Source organism: Zootoca vivipara, chromosome 7, assembly GCF_965207765.1.
Source record: "Zootoca vivipara chromosome 7, rZooViv2.hap1.1, whole genome shotgun sequence".
Classification (NCBI taxonomy): domain Eukaryota; kingdom Metazoa; phylum Chordata; class Lepidosauria; order Squamata; family Lacertidae; genus Zootoca; species Zootoca vivipara.
This window is the reverse complement of record NC_142590.1, coordinates 8,729,193-8,750,672: the sequence shown is the minus strand read 5'-3', so window position 1 is coordinate 8,750,672 and position 21,480 is coordinate 8,729,193. Positions and strand designations below refer to the sequence as shown.

The following is a 21,480-nucleotide window of genomic DNA, read 5'->3' as shown; positions in this document are numbered from 1 at the left end:
CCGAAAATAAGCCATACCCCGAAAATAAGCCATACCCCGAAAATAAGCCATAGTGATAGGCATACTTAATAAAAAAAATAAGACATCCCCTGAAAATAAGCCACCGTGTGGTTTTTTTGAGGAAAAATAAATATAAGACGGTGTCTTATTTTTGGAGAAACACGGTATATAAGATCTGAGTCGAGGAGCACCAGGCGCCTAGCCTCTCCCTAGCCATGGTTGGTCAAGCTATGGGGCAGGGCCAAGACATACTTCCTTTTCTTTAATCCATTTCCCATGTAGCAGCAGCAGGCTTTAAGCTTTCCAGCCAGGCCTCTATCGTTGCACGCATTTGTGCAAGGGCCCTTCTGAGCTCTCCTAGCCACCCATCTGAACTTAAGAGAATGAGGGAGGTTGGGGCGCATTTATTTGACCTGCAGCAGAACTGGGGGGGGGGTGTCCAAACCACCTTGCTGTAGATTTTGGCACCTCCACGGGCAGCCAGCACAGCTATTGTCAAACCGGCATGTGTTCAGGGCTTCCCTGAGTCGCCTGGCGACTCACTGTAACCACTTCATGGTGCGTTTCGGCACCTATTTTTTTCTTGGGGAAAAGCACTGCTCGTTATGTATCTTCAATATGTGCTACACTCCCTCCAAAAATAAGCGAGCATTACTGAGAACCAACATTTTGTTAATGGGCTTATATTGCTTTGCAGTTCCGCTTCTAGCATCTGACAAAGTAGACTAACAACGGAAGCTTATGCTCCATTAAAATGAGTTATTCTTACTTGGATCAACCTTTAAGTAACTGTCATCCTTTATGCAACTGTCACCCATGACTAACGCGGCTGATCCCAGCATAGGCATTGTGGACCCTTAGTGAGAGGGGAGCTCCTGCTAGGAAAGCTTTGGGGGAATTTGAGCCCCTTGTTGTGAAAGTGACTGACGGGTCTCTCTCTCTCTGTTCCTTCTAGGCTAATGGAGGCTGGCAAGATGCTACAACTCCTTCGTCAGTGACCTCCCCCACAGAAGGCCCTGGCAGCGTTCACTCTGATACCTCCAACTGATCTCCCAGCAATCCGGCATCCCTGGCTGCCCCCCACCCACCCTGTGCACCAGGCAGAAGTGGGGGCCGAGAAGGGAGGGGTTTTCTCTCCTAATGTTGAAGCCATCAGGCTGGATCCAGAGCTGATCGGCAGACACAGCAAGAGTCTCCTTCTCTTCTCTTTGGTTTGGATGCGCTTTTTTTCAGCCAATCGGGACACTTCTTTATACTCTCTTCCCTTTCTTTTCTGGGTAGAAGCCACCTCTCCTTTTACTACCACCATCGCCCATTCTCTCACACCAGAATATTTTTTCAGTCTGAAGGAAACAAACAGCCTCTAGAAGTATTTGTACATTTTCATGATATTTTCTTTTTGTCTTTTTTCTTTTGAGGAGTCAGCCTTTACCTCCCTCCAGCCTACCTGGCACCCGCCTCCTTCTGTTTCTCTGATGTTCTCACTACCTCTTTGCAGGAGCCATCTAAGCCCTTCCCCCCTGGCCTTTGGGCGCCGTTCCTCCTCCTCCTCCTCTTCCATGTAAGGACAATTGTCTGTTCTTCTTAAGACCCTGAACCCTTGATGAAATTGCCTTCCAGGATAATTCCCCGTTACAGGTTGGATAAATGCAATTCGGGTACTGCAAAGGTATGTCCACAACATGCCACCATGTAACCAAGATGACCAGGAGAATGCGGGCAGATCTACTTATTACCATCCCGTTGTGCCTTGTATCAAGCCCCAGTCACGTCTCCTGCCATTGGTCGCTGCCGCTGTTTCCCATTCTGCACCCCCACCCCCACCCCAGAACTGTAAAATTAGGGCTCTGCATACTTTCGCACCAAGGAAATTCACGTTTGGTGCTTGGAGTAAAGTAATGCAAATGAAGTCAATTTGCATAATTTATTCCAGTTCCAATACTTGTGTTTTAAAGATTTGCGGGGGGAAATGCTTAGGCGTTTTGTAGGAAAGCTTAGAGGAAAGTAGGGGAAACTGGATAAGGGCAGAGGGATGGGAGCCGTGCACAGCACTGAGGCATTCAGCATTTTACCCTCATATTTCTGAGCCTTATCCAGCTTTTGCCTACATCCTTCCTAGTGTTTGTGCACTGCCATGCTGTTTAGAATCTTGCTTTTTAAAAAATGAAAGCTGAACTTCTCGAGATGCCACATTCTAAGCAAGGTATCCAACTCTGGACTTGCCCAGTGAAGCTGCAGAAATCGCAACATACCCCCAGCCCTGAATACACTCTTATCTTACCATTTAACTGCTAAGAGGCCATTTTGGCATATAAGCAGTATTCAGATTATATATTTTTTAAAAATCTGTTCGTAGGGAGAGGAAAGTGAGAGCCCAGCTCCTGATGTTAAGGTCCTAGAGTGCACATTGTATTTTACCGGTGCACGTAGTAAACAGGGATTGGGCTTGTGTAGATTAACACCTTCCTTACAGGTTTGTGAATGGATCCTTGCTAAAATGGTTACGGTTGTCTTGATCTTGAAAAAGAGAATTATAGTTTGACTCGCCGTTTTCCTAGTGGAAAAATAATAATAAGGAAATAGGCAGAATAGTTTGGCCTGCATATTGGACCCACAAAACCCTTAAGAGTTAAAACAGATATCTCTTTGACTAACAAATTTTGAAAAGGATATTTGCTCAGACAAAGCCCTCCTCCCCACAAAGCAAAAAGAGGTAGTTGGCCCAGATGGCAGAGAGGGAGACAGACAGACATTTCAATGAGGCTTGCTCACAAGAATTTCCCAGTGGATTGTGCACCAGTCGGCAAGAGAGGGCACCATTGGATTCTACTGCCTGAAGTATGCAAGTGTTTTGGGCCTGTCCTACCTTTAATGGTACGGAGGCTGTGAAAATATGTCTCAAGTGCTCTTTGACACCTTTGGAGGGATGGAGAGATACAAAACAAGCTCAGCTACGGGCCATGGCATGCTAGTGGCAAGTCAAAGAAGTAGGAGGCAACTGAGAGCCTCAAGAATTGCATCATCTAGCCCAACATCTATTGCCTTATGATGGCACTTCTTCTCAAGAAGCTGTGATTTTGATGTTTTCTAGAGCAGCACATTCAAGATCACTCCATGAAGATCAAAGGTCCTTAGCCCTCCCAAGTCTCCCTGCCCCTTGTAATTGCCCCACCCTTTCAATAAATGTCTGCGTGTGAAGTTAGGGGGCTTCCGTCTGTGTTGTGATCAACATAGACTGAGGTGGCAAATAGCCAAGATTGATCAAAATGCAGATTGAAAAAGCCACATCTGAGATGGTCCAAAGAGCTCTGGTCCACCCACCTCAGTGCTTTGTAGCTGCTAAGGAGGGGCGAAACTGATTTTGCTGATGCATCTCTCCATGCAATCCTGTGCATGCATCCTCAGGTGCAAGCCCCACTGAATTCCATAGGACTTACTCCCGTGTAAGTGTGTATAGGATTGCAGGCTGTCGCAGCATTAGGACCCTACCCTTCCCTTTCTTGTGAACATTCTATGAACCTTCCTTATATAAAGTCAGGACATGATTCCATCAAGCCCTTATTTCCCTGACCTGCTGGACGCACCTGAGATTAAAGCCAAATGAGCACTGCAATTTGTTCACCCAAGGTGGTTGGTACCTCTTAGGAAGTGTGAATGCCTGTATTCAGTTTCCTGGTGTAATTAGCATAGTTTCGATTAACTGCGTTTTCTGTATGCTCTTTACTCAGTATCTCTTTGCAATGTTCACGTGGACCATTGTATCATCGGCCGTAATGTGTGAACAAGAGGCATAATTCACTGGAAAGCAAATCTTATTCAAGCCCCATTTAAATGTGTAGGTGGATAGTCTTGTGCAGTAACAGTCACCACTTCAACCTCGTACTGGACAAGAATTTGAATTTGATCATTTCAGTTGCGTGGCAGTAGAGACAGGGGAGATAAATGGATCTGCATTTATCTGCCTGTAAACAACATATCTTCCTCCTTCTGGTCTGTCATGGTATATGGTACTAACTCCTTAATGGTACATACACTGGTAGTGGTTCTCTGCATATCCAGATTTACTATTTTTATTATTATTATTATATTGATTATTATTATTAATATTGGTTATTTTGATCACCTGTGAGCTGCCTTTTTCTCATATACTTTTTGCTTCATTCTTTTCTGCCCAGAAAACCCCGACTTCGATACCAAAAACAAAAAAAATTAAAAACTGCAGAAACTAAAAAAAAACTTAAAAAATTTAAAAAAATTAAAAAATTCAAATCTTTCAGCTTTATTAACATTTTCCATTGTTTCTTGCGATTTGTGTCTCGTTCTTTGTAGTATTGATGATAATGAACATTTGATAATGAATGTTCTTGTATATTCAGATAAAGGGAAAAAAAACCAAAAAAGCAGTCTGAATTTAATAGTGTTTATAATAAAAATAAAATAAAAAGTTACCCTCATAGCACGCATCAAAGGACAGGGCCCCCCACCCTGTCTTTACTGTGGCAAACAAGCTCTTCATACCTGTATAGTTTTTAACACCAAACTACCTACATTCACCCTTCCTTTGTTTCCATTTTTATTATTATTATTATTTCTCTGCATTTGTGAATTAGTTCAAGAATGCTAGAAAAGTGTAGAGTTGTGCACATTCATTTCCTGTTACACAATGTTTTTTTTAAAAAAAAAGTGACAGTAATTCATTTTGTAAAACTTTTAAAAATGGTTGGAATAGTGAGCATAATAGGTACACCTAATACTTTATGTTTACTAACTTTGAAAGCCAGAAGTTATTTTTCTTTTTCATTCTCTGTTTCACATTATTTGAAGGAGCTTTAATTTTAGGGCCCAATCCTCTGGGAAGTTCTCCAGGGCAAGCCCCACGGACATGAAGGGGAGCTGCACAAGAGAATCTCCTGCTCAGCTCCAGTTCATTTCAACAGGGCATGACCCTCAGTTCAATTTTTTATTTTGTCAGACTACGGCCTTGAAAAAAAAAAATCCCCTGCTTCCTCACTCCTTAAACCTTTTTACTATATTCAAAGTGTTGTGAAAAGCTTCATTTGCAAAAAGCAAAAAAAAAAAACATTTTAATTATTTTCCCCTGTATTTGCATGATTTGTTCATTTAATAAAAAAGATTATTATTATACATCAGTTCGTTGCTTAAGCTGAAGGTGAAAGTACAAAGATGAGCATGGAATTTGAAATGTGGGACACTAGCAAAACATTTGAGTACATCCCTGAAATTCACTTAAGTGTCAGTCTGTGATTGCTGAAATGATTTGTTTAATATGATTATGGAGCAAGTTTCTTGAGGACTGCTGCATGGAACTCCCTAATGAGGACGAAATTCAGCAGTCCTGGGAAATCGAAACCCCTGCCCAACAACTGGCTTTCTTCGACAGCCTTTTTGAAAAGCAAAGGTGGGCCAGTGTCTCAATCCACTGCCTGTTGGGTGAAAATGCAAATCCTTTCCTATCCCTACCAATGTTCGAAACTCCCATTGTTCTAGGCGCATTTTGCGACAGGGAATTTCATTAGCGCAAGCAGTTTCTGAGCTCTGGGTGCAGTACTGCGCCTAAGATTTCAGATTGAAACTGCCAAGTGGAAGGAAGGGAGGACCTTTTTCTGCCTCCCCACTTCCAGCTACTCTCTGAAGACTGGAGAAGAGACCCTCTCAAGAATATTAGGGGGGTGGGCAGGGGAAGGACTAGACCATGTGAAAAATGAACATCATATTTAGCCGCAGTTCATTCAATTTCAGCTTTCTATTCTTAGACATTCTGTTGTTGCGCCCATAACCAAGGTTAAGGTGCCATTTAGCTCCTAGCTTTCATATCTCTGTTTCTAACACAGATCCATACCTGACAATTTTGAACATTCCATGGATTTAAGATCCTTCTATTGCCATGTTCCATTTTCTTGGCCACCGTGAGCCTAGGTCATCTCAAGTGAGCCCTTGGAAACCTGTTTAATCCAGGGACTTTAGTTCTGGAATAAACAAGTAACAATAACACAGATTTACAATGTGCCTTGCCCTCACCTCTATGTAACCTCATCTGGGATTAGTGGGCAGCACACTCGATTGAGAACCGGGCTGCCCAGGCTCCTCCTCCTTGAGCTGTCATGTCCCTGTGGCAATCCATGCAGTTGGGAGGAGGTCTGTATTGGGGCAGGTTGCTGGGTGCTCAGGGTTCCAGCTCATAGGGCTAACCAGTGCATGTTGGCAGGCTGCCCTTTCTAGACATCCTCTCAAACCTACAGATAATATTGGGGTGAGGACTTGATCGTGGAGGGCATGGCAATTGTGTGCAGCCCCCATTCTGCGTCATAGAATTGCAGAGTTGGAAGTAACCACTAGATTCATCTCTTCCAACCCCCTGGAATGCTGAATATTTTTGTCCCAACATGGGGCTCAAACCCCCAAGCCCGGTGTGCTGTGCTCTACCGACTGAGCTATCATGTGCCATTAATTGCATGTAATTGAATACCTGAACAGGGTTTCAAGGTCAGAGGTTTCTGAGATATGTGAACCCAAATATCTCCTTTTAGGCATCACTTAGCCATATTGCTTATATTAACTCAGTGGCGCTGCAGGTTAAACCACTGAGCCTAGGGCTTGCTGATCAGAAGGTCAGCGGTTCGAATCCCTGTAACGGGGTGAGCTCCCGTTGCTTGGTCCCAGCTCCTGCCAACCTAGCAGTTCGAAAGCACGTCAAAATGCAAGTAGATAAATAGGAACAGCTACAGCGGGAAGGTAAACGGCATTTCCATGTGCTGCTCTGGTTCGCCAGAAGCGGCTTTGTCATGCTGGCCACATGACCTGGAAGCTATACGCCGGCTCCCTCAGCCAATAATGCGAGATGAGCGCGCAACCCCAGAGTCGGTCACGACTGGACCTAATGGTCAGGGGTCCCTTTACCTTTAGCCATATTGCTTATATTAACTCCTTGTGGGTCAGGGGTGATAGGCAAGCAGGTATAGAAATTTCATTAACACTACTACTAATACTGTAATAATAAGCCACCCAAAGTTCCTCACTTTGATCTACTAGGGTTCACCTGAGCCTTCAAAATTCTGATTCCAGGCCACACCAACTACCCAAGGCTGAAACGCTCATGAAACAAGACAATATATTTTAAAATACAATCTAGCAGAAATCCAGTTTTCAAATGTTCTAAGATGCACCGAGACTCAACATTTCTCAAGTGTTTAAACAGCAGGTTTTACATTTAGTTTCATCCTGCCTTTTTGGTGGGTACTGATCTTAATGGCTTGGCTGCAGGTCCTAGTCAGTCTTACGGTAATTCACAGGCAAGTTTTTTCCCAGCAGCAGAAATAAGTAAATGTGTTGTTCTTCAGTGTGACCCAGCAGTAAAACACTTGCAAGTTTATCTTGCTTAGCTTAATTGCCAGGAACATAGTTTTGGGATCACAGATGAAGAAAGAAACACTTTGCCCAACACGCATGACAGCCACCATTATAATTACAATGCAGTAGATAAGGTTAAAAGCAATGCTTTGTTCAGGGGGTGCTCAAGGACATGCTAGTACCAGCACCATTTTTTCTAGAAGAAAGGCACTGATTAAAACTAAGTAGAGCTGAGCTGGGAAGGGCGGGGGCCTTTTGCGCCTCTCAAAAAGCAGAGCCCCTCCTACAGCGCTTTTGCATAAATATACCGTATCACCAGATACGTCCCATTGCTAAAGACAACCAGGTTGATGCTCCCTGTTATGCCATTTAAATCCCCACAGTACAAAACACAAACAGGAAAGAGAAAGTATTGGCCCAAGTGCCTTAGCAACAAGCGCATACACAAACGCAAACAAACACCATTCAGAATTAAAACAAAGCAGTTGCCTTTATTGGTGCTGATTGGCATTGCAATGTAGCCAACTCTTCTGTCGACGTAGCGCCACGACATGATTACACTCTATTTCTCACGATGGGTTGAGATCTAAGGCAGATATACCTCCCTTTGTGCATAGAATTGTAGAGTTGGAAGGGAGCCCAGGTTTCATCTAGTCCAACTCCCTGCAATGCAGGAATCTCAACTCAAGCATCCATGCCAACCCTCTCCTTAAAAACTAACAAGGAAGCAAGAGTCTGCCACCTTCTGAGGGAGTCTGTTCCACTGTCAAATAGCTCTTGCCATCAAAAAGTTCTTCCTGATGTTTAGATGGAATCTCCTTTCTTGCAGTTTGAAGCTGTTGGTTCGGGTCCTACCCTCCAGAGCAGGAGAAAACAAGCTTGCTTTATCCTCCATGTGACAGCCCTCAAGATACTTTTAGAAGGCTAGCATATCTCCTCCCAGTCTCCTCTTTTCCAGGCTAAACATACCCAACTTCCTCAGCGGTTCCTCAAAAGGCTTCGTTTCCAAACCCTTGATCATCTTGGTTGCCCTCCTCTGCACATGTTCCAGCTTGTCAATATCCTCCTTAAATTGTGGTGCCCAGAATGGGACACAGGACTCCAGATGGGTCTGATCAAGGCAGAATTGAGTCATAATATGATCAGGTCCCTGTTCTTCTGTTGATGTAAATAGCATTAGGGTTTTTTTGGGGGGGGGGTTGTTTTGTTTTTTTGCTGCTGCATCACACTGTTGACTCATGTGAAGTGTGTGGTCTACTAAGACCCCTGGTTCCTTTTTGCATGTCTTAAGTGTATGATCTTAACATTTGTCCCTCTTGAAATTCATTGTTCATGATCCCATTCTCATTATGCAAAACTGAGAGAGGGGATTTCAGCCATTTTCTCATGGGCCAGGAGAAAATCTAGGGATCTTCAGGTGTTGGGAGGATTTTCTATTAAAAATGCAATCTGAAACAATTTGCAGTCAGGGCTGCCATTTTCTCTCACAATCTCTCATTGGAGTGATGCTACATCATGACATTGTGGGGAGAAATGGTGCCCTGTTGGAGGTGAATACCGTAGTTGCAGAGCTGAGCAAGTATATTTAAGAGAGAACTTTTTTCTGCTTTCTTTGTAAGCCCTTGCCCCTCAAAAGTTTGGATTTTCTTCTTACTTTTCCCATCACCCAATCTTTTTTTGGAGCAAACCCTCAGCCTTAACAGGATCACATTGTTAAATGGATCCAAAACCAATCCAGTTCAGGCACAGTATCTGCCCTATATATGCTTGTGTGTAGATGCAAGTAATTCATTCTGCTTCTCTGCCATCTCCTTATCCTCCCCCAGCTCACCTTTGATGCCCTAGTCATTCAAAGGTGCAACAGCCTCCTTAGCCAGTCCCTTGCTACTAATTACAGTGGTACCTCTACTTACGAATTTAATGCGTTCCGAACGCACATTTGTAAGTAGAAAAAAAATTGTGAGTCGAATCCCATATGAATGCATTGGGAGAAAAAATTCGTAAGTCGAAGCAACCCTACCTAAAAATTCATGAGTAGAAAAAATCCTATCTAAACCGCTTCCAAGATGGCAGACGGAGCTCCATTCATAAGTAGAAACATTCGTAAGTAGAGGTACCACTGTATTTACTTTTTTTGTTGGTCTTATGTTTTAGCAATGTGCTCCTCAGATTGTTATTTTTAGCATTCCTTTTTGTCTGCTTGCATTTCTTTTGCCACAGTTTTTGTTCCTTCTTATTCTCTTCACTTGGAGAAGACTTCCGTTTTCTAAAGAAAGCTGTCTTGTCTCTAATTACTAGAGTCTAATAGCTTGTTTGACTCTGTCCGCTAACCGTATATTAACCACACTGACATTATCTTTGCTCTGGTGGTACCTTTCTTAATCTGTGGTATACAGTATAGCTGAGCTTCTAATACTGTGGTTTCAAACAACTCCCAAGCATTTTGGAGTGATTTGACCCTCTTGACAGTCAAGTTCCTACTTTCCAATATCTTTTTTGGGGGGAAGCTTCCTATGTTGAAGTCAAATGTGACTGCGTTAGATTTTCTTGGCAATCGCACATTTACACATATATTGAATCCAGGGTGTTCTTCACCCTCCATGTCCCCCTGCTCCCACCCGTCAGCTGACAGGCAGCTGCCATGCGCTAGGTGGGGGTGGCGCATGGAGGGTTAATAGCATTCCCTGTGACACCACTGCATGAAGGACCAGTAGCATTTCAGAGAAAGCTACCTTGAAAGTCCTGGCTTTCAACATTGTTGCCGCAACCTAAATTTCACTTCCAGGTCCTCATGACATTTCCCCATGTCATTAACATCACCATGCATCATGACATTCATCAATCTATGTTCCTAATGGTTGAATCGCCCGCTAACAAGATCCCTTCACCCCACCCAGAGGAATAGCCTCAGCATGAGAGGATAACTGCTCATTTCCCAAGGAATTGGTCCCTTCTCAGGGATCGTTTCTGTCTTCCTCAGAAGGGTGGCCTTCTTTCCAGAGATGCTCATTCTTCATGACAGCAGGGATGCCGTCATCCTGGCAGAGCGACACAGGTATCATGTCCCTGAAGGCCTTGCCACCACCTGCTCTGCCCCTCTTTCTGCTCCTCCACCTCAGCCATCTTGGCGTCAAGGGAACAAGCCTGAAGGCCAGGGTTTGCTTCACCAAGAACACCCACAACCTTTGTCCAGCAAGCAGATACCCGTACATATGACAGACAGTGCAATCCGCTGTCGGGGAAACCACAGCACAGCTTCTGGGTTTCTAACTGCATACCTGTTCATGTTGTTTACCAATGGGGAGCTTGAGATTTGTTGGATCAAAGGGCAGTCTGCCCTACTCTCCTTGCCCTGCTACCAAACTTGCTTAGCTGCTTAACTCAGCTGTTAGCTTGACAATTTGTCTCTGGGGAAAAGAACGAGGTGAACTTTACAAATCCCAACATTTTTCTCCAGCTCAGATTAAAACAGGCATCCCCAACTTTTGGCCCTCCAGATGGTTTGGCCTACAGCTTCCATGATCCCTAGCTAACAGGACCAGTGGTCAGGGATGATGGGAATTGTAGTCCAAAGCATCTGGAGGGCTGAAGGTTGGGGATGCCTGGATTAAAATCTATACCATTTCTGGCTTCCCCACCCCCATAGCACCCTCTCTCAACTTTCCCTTTAGACTTTTGGGCCACTGATGGTGGCTTCAGCACCAAGGAGAGTGAAAGCAGAGCATCTCTCCCCCTGTAGTCGCTTGGTGTACTTTTGGTGTGCTTGCTGTGCAGAGGAGGGCAACCAAGATGATCTAGTGTCTGGAAACAAAGCTGTATGAGGAGCACTTGGGGGCGCTGGGTATGTTTAGCCTGAAAAAGAGGAGACTGAGAGGAGATCTGATAGTCACCTTCAAATATCTTAAGGGCTGTCACATGGAAGAGGGAACGCACTTGTTTTCTCCTCTGGAGGGTAGGACTCGAACTGATGGCTTCAAGATACAAGAAAGGAGATTCCAACTAAACATCGGGAAGAACTTTCTGACTGTAAGAGCTGTTCAATAGTGGAACAGTCTCCCTCGAGAGGTTGTGGACTCTCCTTGGAGGTTTTTAAGCATGGCATGGCCAACTGTCATGGATGCTTTAGCTGAGATTCCTGCATTGCAAGGGGGTTGGACTAGATGACCCTTGGGGCCCTTCCAACTCTGCGATTCTATGATTCTATTCAGTGGGTCACAGAAGCAATGGCCCTCTGTAGCCTCTGTGAGAATTGCATTTTCCATGGACCACTGCGCTGTTCATCCTGGTGCAACAACACCAAAGTATTGGGGAGGGGAGAGGAGTAGGAAACAGACTTCCTTGCCTACTCTCCCCTCCCGCTTGGACTGCCACAGCTCCTGTTGCCCTCGCTGGTAATTCTTCTAAGAGTGGGGAGGGTATTTGGGAGGCCAAAGGAAGGGTCAAATTGAAGTTTTTTTCTTTTTGTTTGATATAACTTCCACAGTATTTGGAAGTGGTTTTGACCTTGTAACTAAAAGCAAGCATAGCTAGGCATGCACCCACTCTGTTACGTGAGCAAATACTGCAGCCCTTGTAACTAGCCCTAACGGTGCTGATCCAGCAGATTTGCAGAACTGGGCCCACATTTAGAAGGCAAATTCATTGGATGTATGGTAGCCTAAGCCTCACTTATTTCCAGATTTAAGGCAACCCTAAATCACTGTTACTCTACATGTGGGATGACTCTGTATATAGTCTGTCAGGATGAAATCTCCATCTGCTAAGAGTCTGTGTCATGGCACAGAGAGAGTGGTGCTCAACCCAGCTAAACTTTATTTGGTCAAATATGGTATCTCTCTCACATTAGCACCGAAGCTGCCATTTGCCCTTGGGATGGGATCGTGGAGTTATGGAGTCAAATGTGTTTTAGGCAGGATCAGACATTACTTTTTCTCGCGGTAAGGAAGAACCCATGACTTGTCCTTGATGATACTGTGTTTTAAAGGATTTGCAGAACTCAGCTAATTTCGCCAAGGCAGTTTGAGCTACAATTTAGCACCTCAAAAATTGGCACTGTAAAATTGGTCTCCTTATTTGCCATTTATTGTGAACTTTTCACATCACACTTTGTATCAGTCCCTTATTTTTCCCCATGCAACTTTACCTAAAGCTTCTTGAAAATATTATTACCCTTGCTATTATCAAAAATGTATTATAGCATACATTGTTTTTGCTTATCACGAGCCCTTTTGTTGAGTGTAAAGACATCCTGCTTTGTTCTGAATTGCTTTGTCTTCATTCTTTTGTTTCCAGTAGGTTCCCCATAGAAACCCTAGGAAGCATTTCCTTTGATTTACACCAAGCTTTTCTGCTCCTTTAAAAACAAAGGCCTCTGTCTTTTTAATTCCCACTGAAACTCTTCTGTTCTATAATAATACTAACAAGGTGTAGGTTTTACAGTCTCCTGATTTGTACTGGTAATGCATATTCCAAATAAATAGTTTCTTTTGTTGCAAAAGTGGTGTATTTCTTGCACGCAAATCATTTTTCTCACCCTAAATTCTTAACACAATTTAATAATTGGAGGCTAGTCAGGGACCGTGTGGTTCTCCATTCCACCCAGCACTGCAGAATAAAGGTCCGAACCAAATCAGGGGCAGCCCATCTTGAGCCTTGCCCCCCAGGAGGGTGGCAGCTGTTTCTAGCAATATGGAAGTTGGCTTAGTATGAGCATTAAATTAGAAAAGGAAAACATCTAAGCAAACATTAATTATAAAACACATGATTATCACAGGGTCTAGTTTAATTTTCAGTTACCACCTGGAGAACTCCACTTCTACGTGCAAAGCACGGGCATTTACGGTAGTATTTTACAGGAAACCACAATTCGTTCTTACAGGAGAACCCAGAAGCCATATTAAAACAGGCACAATTTAAAATTTGATTGCAGTTGTTGAAATGCTCTGAAATGCTCTACAGGAAAGGGTGAGCTAAAAATTAAAAAAATTAAAATTTATTTCATCACCCGAGCAAGCCAGTGTTGCAGTTTCTTTTCCAATAGTGACAATTTGTGGTCTCTTCCAACTCTACGATTCGATGATTCTAATTTCTGGGAACCTTTTCGGGAGCTATTTCCATTGAAATGAAAGGACATTGCACAGAGTCCTAAGACTTTTTCAGAATGCTGTAACATCACCACCCTTGCAGAACTAAGTCGCAGAACACCCAGGAAATAATGCAGTCGCAGAATTAGTAAGTGGCTAAACTTCGGGTCCTCAGCTTCAAAAGCCCAGGTGTTTTATGGAGACTTGCATAGCCAGGATAAATGAATGAACCCAAGAAGAAATATGACAACATGACAACTGTTCCATACCTCTGGACTCACAAACTAACAAAAACAAAAAACCCAGCCTTCAGAATTGAGGACAGTGTGGAGTCCAGGTCTCTGGAGAATGGATTGCAACAAAGGCACAAAGTTTTTCAATTCAACTTGTTTCTCACATTACCCTAAGGAGCATTTTTGCAAATAAATAAACCACAAAGGTTCCAGAAATATGTGTTTTGAAACTAGGATTCCCAAGCCAGTATTTCTCCCCTGCTTGCTTCAACGCCAACTTCTTTTTCTGTCAAAGAAAGGCTCTGTGCCTAGAGCCTAAGGCCCATGGGCCGGATGTGGCCCAATGACCACCTCAATCCGGCCCGCGGACAGTCCAGGAATCGGTGTGTTTTTGCACCTCTGGGTTATTTGTGGGGCATAGGAATTTGTTCATATTTTTTCCCAAAATATAGTCCAGCCACCACATGGTCTGAGGGATGGTGGACTGGCCCATGGCTGAAAAAGGTTGCTGACCCCTGGCCTAGAGCACTTACATGATAGGTAAAGGTAAATGGGCTCCTGACCATTAGGTCCAATCGCATACGACTCTAGGGTTGCGGTGCTCATCTCGCTTTACTGGCCGAGGGAGCTGGCGTACAGCTTCCGGGTCATGTGACCAGCATGACAAAGCCGCTTCTGGCGAACCAGAGCAGCGCACGGAGACGCCGTTTACCTTCCTGCCAGAGTGGTACCTATTTATCTACTTGCACTTTGATGTGCTTTCGAACTGCTAGGTTGGCAGGAGCAGGGACCGAGCAACGGGAGCTCACCCCGTCGTGGGGATTTGAACCGCCGACCTTCTGATCGGCAAGCCCTAGGCTCTGTGGTTTAACCCACAGCACCACCCGCATCATAATAGTGTGGTTCCTCCAGATCTGGAGTTGCGAAATAAGCAATACTTGTTGAATGGCTGTCTTTTAGGCTACAATTAAGGATACAGAACCTGAGGGGAAGCGGCAGCAGATTTCCTCTTCAATTCTTCCCTGTTTCCAAGGCCAGTTTCCATTCACTTAGCAATGCCTTGTTTCATTCTGCACACAATAAACATGCAATTCAGGCAGTATTCCTGTCCCCTTCGATGTCTCTTGACACCCCTTCCACAAGCTGTTCCTGATAAGCAGCCTGCCCTTCTTTAAGCAGCAAACACAGGGTTAACTAGGGGATAATTTGCTCAAATCGCTTTCATTGTCAGACTGAAATACCTGATTATGGGACCTTAGGAGCAAAATGCTATTGCTGGCAGCGAAATCAGTCAGGGCTGCTGCAAATACTTTCAGAATATGCAAGAATGTATGCATCTTAAAAGGGGAGATCGGATCCCAATGAAAAGAGGCCTTCTCAATCTCTGATCACTTTGGGTTTCTAAAAAGCAATCATCAGATGCTAGAAGGATTAAAGCCTACAGGTAACATCATTAATTTCTCACTTTGCAGTAGTATGCATTTTCCTGATAATCTGTTACATTTGTTATTTTATTTATTTATTTCATATATATATACACCATGTTATAACTTCAAAGGATCTCAATGTGTTGTATATGGTTGTCCTCCCCATTTTATCCTCGCAACAGCCATGTGAGGTAGGTTAAGCTAAAAGGCAATGAATGGCCTATGGTCGTCCCATGAGCTTCATGGCATTCGAACCCTGCTCTCCCAGATCCTACTCCAACACTTGATAACCATTATGCCCCACCCAGCTCACTTGTCTAATTTGTTTAGTTTGCCCATTCATGTCCCCAGCTGAAAATTCAGGAATGCCCCTGCAAGAGAGCCAGTGTGGTGTAGTGGTTAGGAGCGGTAGACTCGTAATCTGGTGAACCGGGTTCGCGTCTCTGCTCCTCCACATGCAGCTGCTGGGTGACCTTGGGCTAGTCACACTTCTCTGAAGTCTCTCAGCCCCACTCACCTCACAGAGTGTTTGTTGTGGGAGAGGAAGGGAAAGGAGAATGTTAGCTGCTTTGAGACTCCTTCGGGTAGTGAGAAAGCGGGATATCAAATCCAAACTCCTCTTCTGCTGCTGCTTCTGGTTTGTCTCCTCCTGGTGGCAGACCTTGGGGTCTCAAATTTCGGGGTGGCCCCTGCCTCTCGCCTTCCATTCTTCATCATGGTTGTGATGTCCCCTGCAGTGACCCCGAGGCTCCATGCTCCATGTGACCGAACTGATTGCTCTTCCCCCAAACCTGCCTCTGCTTCTCCATATGTCCCACAAACTGCAAACCTTGGTTACAATTCATGGTTTGTCTGCAATTCATCTGATTTATTCTGATTTTAAGCTGTATTTCAGTCGATTGCTGGATTTTATGTTTTAATGTATTATATAATTTGATGTTAGCCGCCCTGAGCCCGGTTTGGCCAGGGAGGGCAGGATATAAATTAAAATTTATTATTATATTATTATTATAAACCAGGGTAGGCAACCTAAGGCCCGGGGGCCGGATGCGACCCAATCACCTTCTAAATCCGGCCCGTGGACGATCCAAGAATCAACATATTTTTACATTAATAGAATGTGTACTTTTATTTAAAATGCATCTCTGGGTTATTTGTGGGGCCTGCCTGGTGTTTTCACATGAGTAAAATGTGTGCTTTTATTTAAAACACATCTCTGGGTTATTTGTGGGGCATAGGAATTTGCTCAGTATTTTTTTTTTTCAAAATATAGTCCGGCCCACCACATGGTCTGAGGGATGGTGGACCAGCCCACAGCTGAAAAAGGGTGCTGACCCCTGTTATAACCATGATCCTGGGCTTGGACAACACACCAAATTATGCCTCTTTCTGCAACAGCATAGCTACAACAAGGCGACTGGGGGAGGAGCCAAGCAGCCACCATCTCCTTTCCTGGCATCAAATAATAATAATAATAATAATAATAATAATAATAATAATAATAATAATAATAATAATTTATTATTTATACCCCGCCCGTCTGGCCGGGTTCCCCCAGCCACTCTGGGCGGCTTCCAACAAAACATTAAAATACAGAAATCAAACATTAAAAGCTTCCCTAAACAGGGCTGCCTTGAGATGCCTTCTAAAGGTCTGGTAATTGTTGTTATCTTTGACCTCTGGTGGGAGGGCATTCCACAGGGTGGGTGCCACTACCGAGAAGGCCCTCTGCCTGGTTCCCTGTAACTTGGCTTCTCGTAGCGAGGGAACCGCCAGAAGACCCTCGGCGCTGGACCTCAGTGTCCGGGCAGAACGATGGGGGTGGAGATGCTCCTTCAGGTATACTGGACCAAGGCCGTTTAGGGCTTTAAAGGTCAACACCAACACTTTGAATTGAACTCGCAAATTAATGCTAACTAAGCCGTAGGAGCTGGTGCAAGACATTTTGGCACCTGAGGCAAACCACAAAATGCAGCTCCCCCTCCCCACCAGGGAAGAAGGGGCGACAGAAGATCTACATCAGGAACAGGGGGTGGGAATAAAGATCTACATCGGGATCTTCTGCCCCCCCCCCCCGGTGGATCCCGCTGCTCAAGGCAGTCCCCTCTCCTTGCCTCATGCATGGGCTGGCTCTGCAAACCACTTCATTCTCTCGCCCTGCCCATTTTTATTTTTGTCCTTTCCCTGACCACCTCCCCTGTTTGAGTGTGCAGGATACCAGCTGTGTCGCTCAGCAGAAGAGAAACAACAGTTGGATGGAAAGATCAGGGACAAACTGGAAGAAAAAACACTCTGGCTGTCTCATCCCTTGATTCAGTTTCAAAATACAGCAGGGATATGAAGCTTGCTATCCTAGAGCTCTAGATTAAAATGCTAATAATTGAGATTTTTCAACTAGAAAGTCTTTCTTTGGGCAGGATCTCGGTAATTTTATTTACTTAAAAACCTTTATCTATAGACCACGCATAATACAAGAATATTCAAGAAGTTCACACCAACTAAAATACAAATGAATTAAAAGCATCAGAAACTGATTAATTTCAATCTACCTTTCATTTATCCCTATCGAATCATTATCGAATCATTACCCTTAACGCCTGGATGGAACAAAGAATGAGTCTTATTCTTGCCATGCTGCTTGCTTCCTGTTCTCTTGACATTTTCTTGGCAAACAGTCTTCCACATCTCGTTTGCCCAGGGCAATTTCAGGTTAAAAGTTCAGCTCCTATTCTCCCCTATCTTTCCATCTCACATAGCTTCCTTCCCAGTCAAGATGAAGCAAATGAGGGGATTATCTGGAGAACTTCATGTCAGGAAACCTCTAGCTACATAAGTCTTCAGGTGGCATCTCAAAAACTTATAAGAACTCTTGTCTAAGGTAAGCCCTAAGGTATTTCTAAGAACCAGTTGGTTTCAAAACTCTTGCTTTTCATTGCAACCTGAGATAAATTTAGCCTTCAGCGGCCTGATCCTTCACCCATGCATAAGCCATGCAAAGAATCCCTTGTTGCCCCCTCAAAGTTTTTTTTAATCAATAATTTTTATTATTTTCTCTTACATCAACTTGAACATAAACAAACATAACATAAACCATACCCAAATTACAAATACAATAAGTCCGTTCTGCCGAACTTGACTTCCCCTGTGCATTCGTTTTGGTTTTGTTTGTTAAGATCTAATTAAAGCGCTTTTTTCACTTCAATACAATATCTTCATATACAATCATTTCTTCTATACATGCATTATTTTTACAGTAGTAGATGCTACATCAATCCTGTAAGTGCTTTTACCATTTTACAATGCCTTTTGAGATATTCCAGAAAATTACTCCAGTCCTTGTGAGTCTTTTGATCTTTTTGTTCCCTTATCCTACCAGTCAACATGGCCAATTCTATATATTCAATCAATTTACCTCTCCATTCTTCTACTGATGGAATTTCTGGTGTTTTCCACCTTTGTGCTAATAGTATCCTGGCCGCAGTGGTGGCATACATAAATATTTTTACATCTTCCTTTTTGATTTCATTCCCTATTAAACATAACAGAAATAACTCTGTTGCCCCCTCAAAGTTGGTTAGTTTTCCTCAGCAGAAAAGGACAGAGTGAATGCCAGCCATTAATCCAGAGATACTGTGGTGAAATCTTGGCACGAAAACGAAGCCTTTGCGAAACTGTGGTCAATGGCCCAGTGCCGTAGGCAAGAACAAATACTTAGCGTTGGCTCCAGTTTAAATGGTACGATACTAAAAACAAAGCCATGGCAAAAGCCATGCGACAAGGCAAGCAGTTGTCATTTTAACCGGATCTTGAATAGCAGCTTTTCAGCTTGGCATGTTTTAAGCAACTTGTCCAAACACATGCAAAATCATCTGGGCCTGCAATGAATACCTTCCAAAGGGAGTACAAAGAAAACAAAAAACGGCTCAGGACCGCAATACCTCAAGGACCGCCTCTTTCCATATGAACCTACCCGGACCCTGAGATCATCTTCTGAGGCCCTCCTTCATGCGCCTCCTTGAGAGGTCCGGAGCGTGGCAACATGAGAACGGGGCCTTCTCTGTAGTGGCTCCCCATCTGTGGAATGCTCTCCCCAGGGAAGTTCGCCTGGCACCTTAATTATACACCTTGAGGCACCAGGCAAAAACATTCCTTTTTAACCAGGTCTTTGGTCAACCTGATTGACATCCTAAACAGTGGTACCTCGGTTTGTGACCGCAATCTGTTCCGCGGAGGCGGTCGCTCGCTGAAGAGGTCGCTCACTGAAGGTACGCTTCTGCGCGTGCGCGAAGCACCGATAGAGCACTTCAGCGCACATGCGCGCTGCGTAGATCGCTTCTGCATACACACAAGCTTCGCAGATCACGTCTGTGCATCCGACACCACGGAACCCAGTTGTAAACACTTCCGGGTCCGCGGCGGTCGCTCGCCAAGGCAGTTGCTCGCCGAGGTAGGCGTAAACCGATGTTTGACTGTACCCTTTTAAAATGTGGCTGTTTTTGGGGGGGGGAGGGTGTTATTGGGTTATTGTTCTGATTTTGATTTTATATATTGTGATATTTTCTGTGAATCGCCCGGAGACCTCTGGGTATAGGGTGGTATATAAATTCAAAGAAAGAAAGAAAGAAAGAAAGAAAGAAAGAAAGAAAGAAAGAAAGAAAGAAAGAAAGAAAGAAAGAAAGAAAGAAAGAAAGAAAGAAAGACTGTTAGGAATGCTGGCTTGCAACCCAGAGATGATGCTTAGAATAGTGTTCACCCCTATGTTCTCCCAAGCTTGCAACACACCAACATTTCTGCAATGAACGTGGGAAGAGGGTAAATGAAAAAGCATCTACAACAGGCATCCCCAAACTGTGGCCCTCCAGATGTTTTGGCCTACAACTCCCATGATTCCTAGCTAACAGGACCAGTGGCTGGGGAAGATGGGAATTGTAGTCCAAAACATCTGGAGGGCCGAAGTTTGGGGATGCCTGATCTACAACAAGCAGTCTCTGTCGCCGCCGCCATGTTGCAAAGGCACCAGCAGCAACTCCAGGCTCAGGCTGCAATCTAAAGAGTATTCTTGGTGCTGGCAGAATTAAATTACTACCTATTTTGTTCTGAAGCAGAATTATGCTCCAGGCTTCTTGCTGCTTCTCTCTTGCAAGAACATGACAAGAGTCTCCATAAGGCTTTGAGATATTGTAACTAGAAGATCTATTAAATCCACCACAGGTCCTTTGCTTTTGGTTGGAGAGAGCTGTCCCCGCCCCCCCCCCCCCACCACCACCTCCTGCTTTAATCTGTACAGCCTTGCCTCAAAGTCTGGAAAATGTAGGAGAAAACAAGGACACATCCCTGCAGCCGAAACCTGCAGTGTTTTCCAAGCGAAGGGAGTTTTGCGTTTCAAGTTTCTTGTTGCCTCCTAATACAAGAGAAACATGTGGAGGAGCGAGTTATTTGTTCTCCTCTTCAAGCGCTGCGGTTTTAAGCGTCCCCTGAGTTTTGTGGACTAGACTGACTGCCAAGAGTGTATCAAACCCCACTGCCTAAAGCTTGAAATCGTATTACTTTAATGGTTATTTAAAATTGATTCTCTGCTTGTTAATATGAAATTTACTTCGCAAGGCGATTTGGATGTCTGAATGCTCTTTCGAGGGAACGCAAGGGGCTTTGGGACTTTGACTTCTGTCAAAATGATCCTCATTTGGAATTAAAGCTCCCCTTAATTCTCTTTGCCTTGTTAGCCCTTTGCAGGATTGCCTCTCCCCATCCCCTGCAGAAATCCCAAAAGGTCGCCCGCCAGAGAAAGTGGTCTCTTCCTCTGCAGGTCCACTTTAACTCAGCCCTAAAAAGCTCCTGCAGATTCATGTTTTTTTGTACACAGATTTGCATGTTTATAGGGGTGGGCTGGGTAGTTTTTAGTGGGATGGAAATGGAATCTGAAATGTAGTAGATTTTCAAAATTAGATACTGGACACAATCCAACACAGGATTAAGCGTATTTAGGCTCACTTAGTTAAATCCGTTTAAATGCAAAACTCTGTATTAGATTATGTCTATGGATTCTGGAATGCATAGAAAACAGAGATTGATGGATGTTTACATATTACTTGGGGCCAGGTGGCGCTGTGGGTTAAACCACAGAGTCTAGGGCTTGCTGGTCAGAAGGTCGGCGGTTCGAATCCCTGCAATGGGGTGAGCTCCCGTTGCTCGGTCCCAGCTCCTGCCCACCTAGCAGTTCGAAAGCACAACAAAAAGTGCAAGTAGATAAATAGGGACCGCTCCGGCGGGAAGGTAAACGGCGTTTCCGTGCGCTGCTCTGGTTCGCCAGAAGCAGCTTTGTCATGCTGGCCACATGACCACATGACCCGGAAGCTGTCTGCGGACAAA

The 21,480-nt window shown here is 44.2% G+C and overlaps 1 protein-coding gene across 4 annotated transcripts in view; it reads left to right on the top strand.

Moving 5' to 3' along the window:
* The window catches only part of PBX1 (PBX homeobox 1), a 220,000-nt gene extending 207,135 nt beyond the window's left edge, over positions 1-12,865 (top strand). For all 4 annotated transcript variants that reach the window (XM_060276637.2, XM_035122694.3, XM_035122691.3 and 1 more), the window contains one exon: positions 956-12,865. In XM_060276637.2, coding sequence (XP_060132620.1) covers positions 956-1,048 — 93 coding nt within the window. In that variant the 3' untranslated portion in view covers positions 1,049-12,865. The remainder of the gene's footprint in view (positions 1-955) is intronic.
* Positions 12,866-21,480: the final 8,615 nt, after the last annotated feature.